This window comes from Lepisosteus oculatus, chromosome 7, assembly GCF_040954835.1.
Source record: "Lepisosteus oculatus isolate fLepOcu1 chromosome 7, fLepOcu1.hap2, whole genome shotgun sequence".
Lineage (NCBI taxonomy): Eukaryota > Metazoa > Chordata > Actinopteri > Semionotiformes > Lepisosteidae > Lepisosteus > Lepisosteus oculatus.
Genome location: NC_090702.1, coordinates 13,359,020 through 13,371,089, shown reverse-complemented (window position 1 = coordinate 13,371,089; position 12,070 = coordinate 13,359,020). Strand labels below are relative to the sequence as shown.

The 12,070-nt window shown below is 36.4% G+C and overlaps 1 protein-coding gene across 5 annotated transcripts in view; it reads left to right on the top strand.

The window, feature by feature from the left end:
• The window catches only part of shank3a (SH3 and multiple ankyrin repeat domains 3a), a 639,129-nt gene that overhangs the window by 499,984 nt on the left and 127,075 nt on the right, over positions 1-12,070 (top strand). For all 5 annotated transcript variants that reach the window (XM_069192202.1, XM_069192204.1, XM_069192203.1 and 2 more), the window contains one exon: positions 1,394-1,507. In XM_069192202.1, the coding sequence (XP_069048303.1) occupies positions 1,394-1,507 (114 nt within the window). The remainder of the gene's footprint in view (positions 1-1,393; positions 1,508-12,070) is intronic.

Here is a 12,070-nt window from a genome sequence, read left to right as displayed (position 1 = left end):
GTATTAAATTAAGCAGTACAAAAAGTATAAAAACAAGTCTGTTAAATGTTCCTGAGACCTACACCTGTTGATTTCCTATTTTGTAAGAAAAAGAACTCAAATTAAAACAAAAACAAATGTGAATTTCTTTTTGAGGAACCTGTTTCTTTAATATTGTACTGTATATTTCCTTGCTTTCCTAGATAGACAAATAACCTGGCAGTGTGGTTTCCTAGCAACCGCAGGGTGATAAAACGTCGCTGCAACAGTGAGGAAGAGCATCTCTTCCCATTAAAGATGAGGAAGTGCGACCTGTGACATAATAAACCCCATACATCAATGTGTGACCATATAGTATATACAGTACCAGTCTGAAACCAATTGTATTAGGTGAAGTTTTCCAGCTGGATGGATTTTCCTTGTTCCTTTTTGGTTTTAAGTCTTTTGGACTGTGGTTTATTTTGTGAGCCTGTTTTAAAGTTTATATAAAGCATATTACTGATTGTAGATCATCTCACCTTTAACAATGAACTGTTAAAGTGTCATACAAGCATATTTCAATACAGATCTCTTTTTTGTTGTTGTTGTTTATTGCTTATCTTGGGAGAAACAATATTGTTTTGTTGTGGGTTTCACTGACAGGCCTTAACTTACACTTGTTAATGAATAACTGGTGTCCTTGTTTGAAACTAAGTTTTGCTTTGCGCAACTCATCCATCTTCACACAAGATTTACACAAAGCATAAGTTGGGCTGTGCCCTGAGTTAAAGCAAATATTGTACAGAATGGGTGTTTGTGTGTGAATGATATAAATGTAATTACCCTACATATTCTCATGGTTTAATGATATAAATTCACTGTATTTCACTGTACATGTTTTACCAGCATGATTTACTTTATTCTTAAGTCTATTAGGTATCCCGTAACAGCTCAGTTAATCAGCCTGACCTGGAATCTTGTGGTTGTGATGATTCCTTTCATTTTATACTGAAATATTGAGAATTGAAAGTGTCCTCGCCGTGATAACATTTTTCTTTCCAAAGCATATTCTGGAGACTTAACAATGTATCATTGATTTGATCCATCAGAATAGCTTTTTTAAATTTTGATATAATTTGATAATGCATGTTACGACTTCTATGACAATTTTCACATTAAGTTGTAGACAATAGCATGACCTAAAACTCAGTAGATCTTTTTTTCTATTTTTCCCCTTTGAAATTGTTGAGAGTTTGTACTAAACTTTTCAATGTTACACTAAAACATGATGTTCTTTATTTTTATAAATGTTTTATATTTATTGTATTCTTTGTCCCTCCGTTCTTTTATTATAACTCATTTCCCTGTATATTCCTCTTAAAAATTCTTTGTTAAAAAAATGTTGTCACTAATGGTACATTTCTTTCTCCAACAGTACTGAGTATCGGAGAAGGGGGATTCTGGGAAGGAACAGTGAAAGGGCGTACGGGCTGGTTCCCTGCAGAATGTGTGGAAGAGGTTCAAATGAGGCAATATGACCCACGGCAAGGTAGGGATTGGGGTTGCTTTTTGGAAAACATTCACGTGTGCTGCTGTCTTCCTTCTTTTCAGTAGTTTGGTCAAATTCTAAAAATGACTGAAAAAGCTAGCTAAAGAGATCCAATACTTTGCTGCTAATTCACCTGGGTGAGGAATGAACCAGAGAGGCAGATTCAGGGCTGGAGCTGGGATGGAAGGAGTGATTTTAGAAAAGATGTGTGCTGAGTTGTGGGCAGTCAGGGAGTATTTACACATCAAAGAACAAAAGTGCAACAGAATTTGATCTACTCTAGAACCACTGTTAAATAAATACCATTTAGTACAAACCCATTTCTCTTTGGTTATATACTGTAGATCATTAGTTTTATAAGAAAATAATTAGAAAGAGGTGGCATCTCTCCTTTAATCAGCATTGATCCTACTGTATAGTGCCAAAGACCTTGTAGAATGTCAAAAATGCATGGCTCAGTGGTTGAACGGGTCAGAAAGCCTTTTTGTAGTTCTTTATTCTTCCCTTGCTGGTACAGCTGTCGTTGCTGTGAAATGAGAACAATAAAAGACACAATCTGTGATACCAGATTTGGTAGCTGTAAAAAATAATTAGCTAGTGTTTTTTTTTAAAAGCTCAGTGTTATAAAATAAATATTGTTTTTCTAATGTCACAAACAAATATTTTAATAACATTGCTGTATATTATTTTGTCTTGGACTGCATTCTATTTTTCCAGCAGATGTTCAATTCAGCCACATCTTTGATCCAGCCCATTTCATGGCTTTTATAAAAGTAACTCAATAAGTTTTCCACTGTTAATTAATCTGCTTAGTTGAATGAATATGGGTAGAATATGGATTGAATGAGTGAATATGGGTATGGAGTGGATTTTTGTTGCAGTGCTTGATATACGAAATTATTGCTTATTACATTACTACTTAATGGTAATGGATTTTTTATAGTAAAGAACAATTGTTATGCTTGTTTCTGATCTCCATATATTGGTAACACCAGAACATTGTTCATAGAAGACGTAGAAGGTTTGATAATGTGCTCCAGATAAGTTATTAAACAAAGTTTTTAGAGGTTGTAGCAGCGTGTTGTGGTTTTATAAGAAAACTTGATAAATGCCTGCTTTAGATGTATGCTGAGTCCCTCCAGCCAACTTTCAGCTCAGATATCGACAATGAGTGAAGATTACCCCAGCCTAGGAGCAAGCCAACTAAATATCCTATTTAAATGCATTGTGAGATTGTCATTGAGACAGATGAAAAACTTCACACTTAAGGACAGGAATGGAGAGTCTAAATCCTGCGTCAAAGGGCCTACAATTTTGTCAGTTTTGTCAGGTCAGTTGCTACAGTATGTTTCTTAAATAGAATATACAGTGTGTGCCCCTAAAAATGAAAATATTGACACCATACTGTATTTATGAAACAAGGCAGTCCTACAAATTGTCACTCTATAATGTTTTTGTGATACCGCTTCTCACATTATTGAATGCTTGTTGAATTAGTATTAGTATACTGTACACTATAATGCACATAAACTGAAATAATCGATTTACACAATGAAGCTTTATGATTTCAAAGGTAGCGCAACTAATAAAGATCTAATGAGACAAGTAATACATCAGATCTAGTAATAATAAATATAGAACATAAAGATGATAATATCGTTAAACATTTAAGAAAAAAAGTAATGATTATCCTAACTTAAAAATTCACTGTAAATCATTATTTTATTGATGGGTGCCTGTCAGTATGATTTCTAAAAATGAACTGAGGATTTCAACGTGAGCAGCTGTAATGAACAAATGGCACAATCTGAAAAGTTTATATTGGGAGTAATTAAAATTGGTTAAATTATGCATTTTTTTACAGCAGTAGGCATAAGACTAAAATATTTTAGAACTTGGTGGCATTTGAAGGCACCTAGCAATGTGTAGAGTCCATTGTGGATTATTATGTGTTTCTTGATCAAGCATTGTTGTATTAGGCTTTTTTCTGTTGCTGAACATACTTAGCCATACTAGCTGTCACACAATGGCCTGAGGAAGGCCAAAGTAGGTCTGTTTTATAAAAGAATGGCTCTGCCACAAAGCACTCAAGTAAAATAAATGCAGTTTATTTACAGTGCTCCCAGTCCTCCACACCAGAAAAATGAAAACCCAAAAAGGAACAAAAATAATTCTTCAAATAAAGATACATCCTCCATTTCTTATTGCTTTCTTTCTGTTTTAAGTCACACTACCTGACTCACCAATCAACAACAACATACCTCTTAGGCTGAGGAGCCAGTTTAAATAGCATGTAAGCCCCTCCACCTCTGGAAAAAAACATTTCTCCAATTCATATGCATGTGGTTTTTCCCATCTCCATAAATAAACCTTGAGAACTGGCCTTCTGAGGCCACCATAGGCTGTACCAACACCGAACAAACAGTGAGTATCATCCATTTTGAGAGCACTCTCCATTCACACCACAATACTCACTCATATCTGTGTTTAAGTATGTGTTTTATGTACGTGAACATATATGAAATTAAGTAATAGCAGTTACTGGTCAAGCCCTGAGTGTGCACCCTCAGGAACTTATCTAGCAACCGCTCAACGGAAGGTGTATGAATAGTGTATTTCTCGTGCTACCTGTACCTCGTGACAGGCTCCTCTGTCACACCAGCTTTCAAGAACTGGATAAAGCTTGCAACAGGCTATTCTACTAATAACACTGGAAACATCCTAATTGAAAAGTAAACAAATTGAGTTAGCAGGCTGGAGTTAGCAAGAAAGAAAGTTAAATTAATTTCATTTGACAGCTTCTTCTATTTCAGCTTCTATCTGGCAGTTTGTATCTTTGTTTCCAGGCCTTTGTTTGTCCATTACATTTAATTTTATTTACAAAGAAAAATCTTATTTTAGGACAGATATGTCTTTCATTTATTTCATTCTACAAATATGCACAGAAAGGATCAAGGGAAATTATACTTTTACTTTGATGTTGACAGTGACAAAGAAGCATTGTTGCTTCAGCTTGTGTTGCTGGGTCATGGAAGGATTCCCTACTATACCTTAAAGCACTTAATTATCCTGTGGTGAATTAGCTGTAGTGTTAGTCTCAGACAAAATGAAATCATTTTTCCTCGTCTGGTCACTTTTGTTTCTGGCTGAGTTAACCCCTCAGTCACTCCTTATTGATTTGGTGTTGGTCTGGATATCAGCTGATTATCTGAAGTTGGATGTTTAGTCTGGCCACTAGACTTGGAGGTAAAATGGTCAGCTTGGATTACTGATCGGCATTCTTACCATTACTTTCATTATTATTACTTATTTAACACTCAGAGTTAAAACTGTTAAAAGCTTTAGGCAATCATTTAAAGTTTGGTACATCTTTTTTTTTACTGATTGATGTATAAGATAGACAGTAACATTAACTACTATATAACTTCTTTTTTTATACAATTAGTTCAATATGCTACAGCAGTTTATCAGATAGCCGTGAACTCATTTAGCTTCCTGAGTGTCCTTGAGTATGCAGTACTGTATGTCTCGCAGTGATGTGGGCCTTCTGTACATTTTACTTAAGTTTTGTTAAGTTAAAAAAGGTTATAAATCATCAACATTAAAAACGAATACTACGAGGTACTTTTAATAGGTGTTGAATGCGTGCCAGGGCAGCACATTGGGGAAGTGGTTAGCATTGCTACCTCACAGCACTGGCACCCTCGGTTGAATGCTATCTGCATGGAGTTCCTGTCTTCTCCATAACGAACATATCGGTTTTCTTGAGTTGCTCCAGTTTCCTCTCGCAGTCCAAAGATATACTGGTAGATTAATAGGTTTCTGGGACAATTGGTCCTGGCTTGAGTGTGTGCGTGGTTGTGTTTGTGTCTGCCTGTGCTGCAATGGACTAACATACCCTGCCTTTGCTCCCGTTGCCTGCTGGGATAGGCTTCAGCTCCCATGCGGCCCTGTATCGGATATAGCGCTTAGAAAATAGGTGGTTGAAATCCATGCCTGGGCTCATGTCACAACTAAAATGTGCTCTTTGGGAAAAAAAAGAGTGTTTGGCAGAGGGATTGAATTTATACTTTATTGCTTCAGATGTTTATTTTGGAGATAACAGATGAGGTTCTGCTCACAGGGAAAGCAATATGTTGCAGTCTACTGAAGCAAGGAAGAAGGCACTGTCTATGGCTAACACATGCTAACAGTTCTTTTTACAGTAAGGTTTGTCTGTGTGGATTGAAATAAATGTACACACCTGGGCATTATGCTCCCTTCAAGAAGTCAACTTTATTTCATACTGCACAGTGATATCGCCTTGCAATCTGTTAACTGTCAGTTTATGTGCTCTTTTTATGGGGTTCTTCTCAGAGCAACAGGACTGTTAAAGTTTGTGTAATGTTGAGTAAGATTTCAGTTTGATTTAATATTTTTTCTTTAAAATCCACTGAAGCTTTTAAAGAAAAAAAGTTGCTTTAAAATCAAGTCTTTGAGAAATTTGATTGACTGCTCTGCACAGAACTGGAGAAAAATCTCCATATCAACATATCTTAAGCACCTATTGCATTATATTTCGAAACACGTTTTATTTTTTGAGTTCAGAAAACATCACTATTTTGCCAAAATGAAATAAGTTCTGCTTGTTTCTCATCGTAGTAGGAAAACAGATTGTGAAAGGGTTAAGAATAATCATGTTGTCTTCAGCTCCTTCAGCTGTTTCTCATAGTAATCGAATTTCTGTAAATGTTTTGGAAAACTCTAAATTCAGCGACATTGTGAAAAACACTGCAGAGCAATACAATTTTGTGAAATGCTGTCCATGGACATGGAGAGCAAACCAGAGGTCTCTGCATCAGCTCAGTGTGAATGCCGTTGTGTCCATGATGCTTGAAAGGATATGGTACATGGCTGCATAGGTGCTGCTTCTGTTTAGGAAAAGTTTCCCCACATACACAAGACTTTAACTACAGTATACCATTGTTTGAATATGCTGTCCAGAATTTTAAGCACTCAGTACATGGCTTGTTGATAAGACCCTGTTTCCCCTTTCTGGTTGTTTCCCTTTACTACTGGAGCTGAGAAGATGATCTGTAGATCTCTGAGTCCTAGTTTGTCAGCTGGCACAGATGAAGACAGATTGAACTTAATTTCCATCTGAAAGGATTTTCTAGACTGCCTTTTCCACGCATGTAAATGCAAATCTCCTTTTGACATTTGTAAAGCATAAAGTGTATTACAGTGTACATTGTGTGCTTTTACTGACAATGGTGAGTGCCTCCTACATGAAAAATCAGAGCAGAAATAAACTGATGAATTAAAATACTACACCAGCAAATATTACTGTGCTGTTTTTTTTAACTCCTGCTATTTATTGAATTTGTATGTAGATTTACACCAGTACAAATCTTTTTAAAAGACTTTGCCGAGATTTGACATGCATTCAATCTGGGCGGAAGGTAAATCCTTCTTTGATTACAAAAAGACCAGCTGAAAAAGGTACTTAAGTGATGTGCTTTCAGCCAATCAACACTGGTATAAAAGACAATTTCAGAAATCCAAATTAAAGTTTCTAGCTCTATTGTGCCAATTGTCTAAAAACGGAGTAAGTGAGGTTGGACTGATGCTAATATTTGATGATGAACTTGAAAAAAAATGAAAGTAGATACCATGGGTAAGACTTAAAATGCTAATGTTGAATGTCCACCTTACTATTTTCCAAGAAGAGATGCAGACACATCAGTTTAATCCATTATCCTCAGAGAAACAGGTATTGATTGAATTCACTAAAGCTTCTGTAAGTACTGCAGTAAAATGCTAAATACTGTTGCTTCTCTGAGTATTAATATTCCAGATTGACTGAGTGCAGTTCTTTCTCATCTCATCCCCAACCGCTTCAGTGCAAATACAGAACAGAATGAGCAGCCAGGAGAGGAGAGAGTTTGAGGCTGCTGGCCTTGAGCCAGATTTTTTCACTGGAGGCTAATGAGTGTGCAGGAACGAAATGGGCACACCAAGAAGATCCAGTCCCCTGTAAAAAAAAACGAACACATTAATACAAAGGCTTTAAAAGGGAGCAACACATTTCATTTGACGGACTCAATGTGGAAGGCAGTGCACTGGGGAGTAAGAGTGGGGGCAGTAAATGCTTGGCAGAATAATTAATGTACTTATCACATTACTGTGCTTGTTAGCCACTGATAATGAGTGGTTTTTACCAACCCACTGTCATATACAGTTGTTGATTCCAGTAATGTGCATATTGTTGGTGAGCTTATTAACATTTTCATTTGTCAACAGTACATTCCAATTCTGCGTTGATGAAAAACCCTTCTGATGAAGAATGCAAACTAAAGAAGGTTAGCATTAGTTTCAGCACCAGCAGTGGTAATAGATGTGGGAGAAGTAGTTTTAAAACATGTTACAATTTACTATAAGAGCCTGTCTCCTCATTACCTTTTAACAGATGTCCTGCTAACTTGCATTGGCTCTATACGTTTCACATTGTTGAACAATAGCACAAGTTCAGATCAAACTTATTTGGACAGCTGCTCTCCTAAGTCACACTTCCTTGCCACGAGTTCAGCATTCACTCAGGTTTTAAAGTATCCTGCCGTAAACTTTACATTTCCTTTCCAAACTTAATTTCAGTTTTAGTTTTCACAATCACTGAGGCCCCTATAACATATTATAGAATGTAGAAATAACATAAGACATACTAGTAGTAAGTTCAGGTGGGTAGCTGCGTCAGCATGCATAGGCTGCAAAGGAACAAGTAATAGGTTTATTCCACGCTGAAAAAAGGAAGAAAGAAAACACAACGTTTCGGCCGTGGAGCCTTCCTCAGGTGTGTCTACTTCACACCTGAAGAAGGCTCCAAGGCCGAAACGTTGTTTTCTTTCTTCTTTTTTTCAGCATGGAATAAACCTATTACTTGTTCCTAGTATTAAGGCTTTAACCCTTAAAGGGTCCAAAGGGTAAGTGTCAGCCCCTAGTGGCTGTTCCTACTGCCTTTATTGCGTGGGAATGGCTAGGCCAGTAATCTCAAACTCAGTTCCTAGAGTGTGCACTGTTTTCTGGTTTTTGGTCCACCAGAGCAGAAAGGATCAATGTAACAGCTGATTATTTAACAAGATAATTAAATGGGCAATTGATTTAATTAATTTTGATGTTTTAGAGGCAACCATACCTTTAATGAAGTGAATGTTTTGAGTAATCAACTGGAAAAGACTGATCTGAAAATATCAGCAATTACTTGTTGCTTTTCAAGTCCTAGATGTTCAATACTGCTATTTTTAGGAGAGTGTTAGTAGAGGGTAAATTAAAGTCAGTCCTCGTACCAGCTTGCAAGTTAGATAGATACTTTTTTGGTGTGGAAATTTGTCTTTGGATGGTCTTACAGAAGTAAAAAACACACAAGTAAAACATAAGGGTCACATAAGATTACAACAACAATATGTGTAAATCTCTTCTTCTTCGCATTTTTCCCACTTATGTGGGGTCTGCTAGTTTGCACCAATTTTTCCACTTCGTACGGTCTGCGGTATCTCGGCAGGTGACTTTTGCGAGGCGCTTGTCGTCTTTCAGCTGGTCCAGCCAGCGTGTAAATGGACTGGCGGCCTTCCACATTCAATTCGAGGGCAGTCTTTGCCATTGATGTGTCATTGCTGCGGAGCATGTGTACATACTATCGCAGGCGTGATTCCCCCATTTTCTCAGTGGTTGGGGCGACTTTGAATGTTTTTCACACCTTTTCATTCATGACATGGTCTAGTTTGTCAAGCCAAGGGTCCGCCATAGACGCCATAGACGGTCCCAAGCCTGTTTGCGAACAGAGGAGGGACTTCAGCGACAGGCTGTGCAACAAGCCAGCTGAAGAAAAATTCCTTGTTGCGTCAAAATGCAATATGCAATAGGTGTAAATGATAAATAGGTAGTGGAGGGACCACATTAACATACTGTACATTCATTGAGTAGTTGCAGAAGGGACAAATGACTTCTTATGAATGTTTTTAATTAATGTTTTAATTTGGCACCCTAAACAGTCTTCCTGATGTGAGCATTACAGTTTGAATTGAGAATGGAATGGGTCTGTGGAATCAGCTGTGAGGTTCCTTGCCATTCTGAGAACTTTATTATGATATAAATCCCAGAGTTGGGGCTGCTGTTTCCCCCATTATTTTAACTGACATTTTCACAATTCTTGTGCCTTTTAACCCCAGGTTTCCCTACCAAACTGTCCTGTTAAATGCCAGAATGCTCTCAAAAAAGATTTTGATATGCCATCTGTAGGACATTTTGACTAATATTACAGTTTTTGAGACTTTGAATTAAAAACAGCCTCTGAAATTAAAACAATCCTTGTGAAATTATATATACTGTAAAACAAGCCTTCTGAAATTAAAACGAATACCAAGCAAGGTCATATTTCTGGCTTAATAGGTGGACAATTTATTAAACAAAAAAACAAAGACTAAATAACCACAAACAAATATTTCCAACCAAGTGAAGTGAGTTCCAAAGTCCAAACATCCAACGTTTGCTCACAGTAGCAACCCCTAATAAACTCTGCTAAACTGCTGTATAAATCTTTATCTGTAAAATTAAGAAAATTCACTTCTTAACTGAGAAGAATTAAGAACACATTCAGATCTTACAACAAATAGTGCCTGTTCAAAAATACATTTGGGTAAGGGAATTAAAGAATTCCACAAATATTTTCCTGAACTTAATCTGATTCCCTTCAGTGGCTAATGATGATTGTAAGTCATCATTGAGGCATCCAAGTGGTGAATATTGTTTATAGTGCAAAGAACACGTTCATTCTTATAGGAGGTAATTAATGTGGTCTTTTTGTTCTGTTCTCCTCCTTGTTACCTATCTTTTTAAACATTTTTAGTAATTAGTTAGCCAGCTAGTCTAAACCAGAAAGTGCCTGACTCAAAAATCATCTAGTTGTCTGATGTCTCTGATCAACTGGGGAAGATCAGATCACCCAGAGCTGTGTAAGATCAGCATAGCCTGATCTTAGCTCCCACATTCTAACAAGAATAAATACAGACACTCAACAATTACCCAACACATAACAATACAAAGATGTTCCATTGTGTATTTCTGACAGAGCATAAAAAGTAACGCCATTATAACTCTTATATTTTTTTCATATAGACTATTGGTGATGATGAGCTCTCTGATAATGGAGTAAATGATGCCTGGAAAAAAGTCCCACTGGTTTATAAAGATCCTAGCAATAAGCCATTTTGATATCAGCAAAATCAGCATTTTTTTTTAATCCAGTGGAGATAGCAAGCCAGATTATGGAATCTGTGTGTCTTGAAGCTGGATTTCATGGGAAATAAAAAAATGAGATTATTATGTTAATTAAAAAGCACTAATTGTGATGTTCAATTTATTCTTCAGTACTGTATTAGAAATGTCTTCCATATATAGAACCAAGAATAAAGACTCACCAGGCATCAAAAATAGAATAAATAATAACAGTAGGATACATAAATAATAATAAATAAAATAATAATAGAATACATAAATCATCCAGGTGGATGCTGCACATTGGTGGTGGTGGAGGGGAGACCCCATTACCTGTAAAGTGCTTTGAGTGGAGTGTCCAGAAAAATGATGTATAAGTATAAGCAATTATTATTATTATTATAAAGTATTACAGAGTAAAAATAGAACAATACCACATAGGGAATAAGAAACAATTTAGTTATTACACCCTTATTGCAGATTATGTTTTGTAAATTATATTTTTGTATTTGTGGGGTTTGCATTTTGTGCTTTGCATTTTGCAGTTTATGATTTATTATTCATTTTAGTAATTTAAAATATGAATAATGATTAAATAAGCAAACAAATGTTAAGGAAAAGAAAACTTCATACTTTGCTGTTCCCTTTCCTGGCTATGAAAATAACAGCACAGGCTAAAGTGCTTATGAGGAATGAATCAGGGAGGCAGCTGCAAGGTCTTATGAGGAATGAACCAGAGAGTCAGTTGAGGTGGGGAGAAAGGGGCTAGATGTGCTAGAGATGTACACAGGCTCGCTGGCAGCTAAAGATTATTTACATGCAGTCGAGTAGAACTGTGAATTTGAGATCCTCCCAAACTTCTGTCAAAAATATTATTGTGTGTAATGTTTTATTTGCTCTTGATTCAGACTTTTTTAGAATGCTCTAATAGTTCTGTATTTTTAAGTTCATTTGCTATGTACAGATGTAAATTGTTCTTTTTCATTTAGGTGTTGTGTATTCATGGCAAACAACAGGGTACAGCATTAGACCACACAAACAAGCACGCACAAAGAGATATTTTAAAACACTCCCATGAGTGTTCAGAACACTGCAGGTGGGAATGGAGGCTGTTGGAGAGTGACAGCTCTAAGGGCAGCTTGTCACCCAGCTTGGTGTTTAATGATTAGTGGGATCCTCTGTAGACTTGGAGAGTAGCATTTATTAAAGCTGAAATTCTATGATGAAGAACTAGATACATGATTATGTATCTGTATATAGTGAATGAATCTGTGTGTATGTACTTTTGTCAAATTCAATATAATTGTTTTTTAA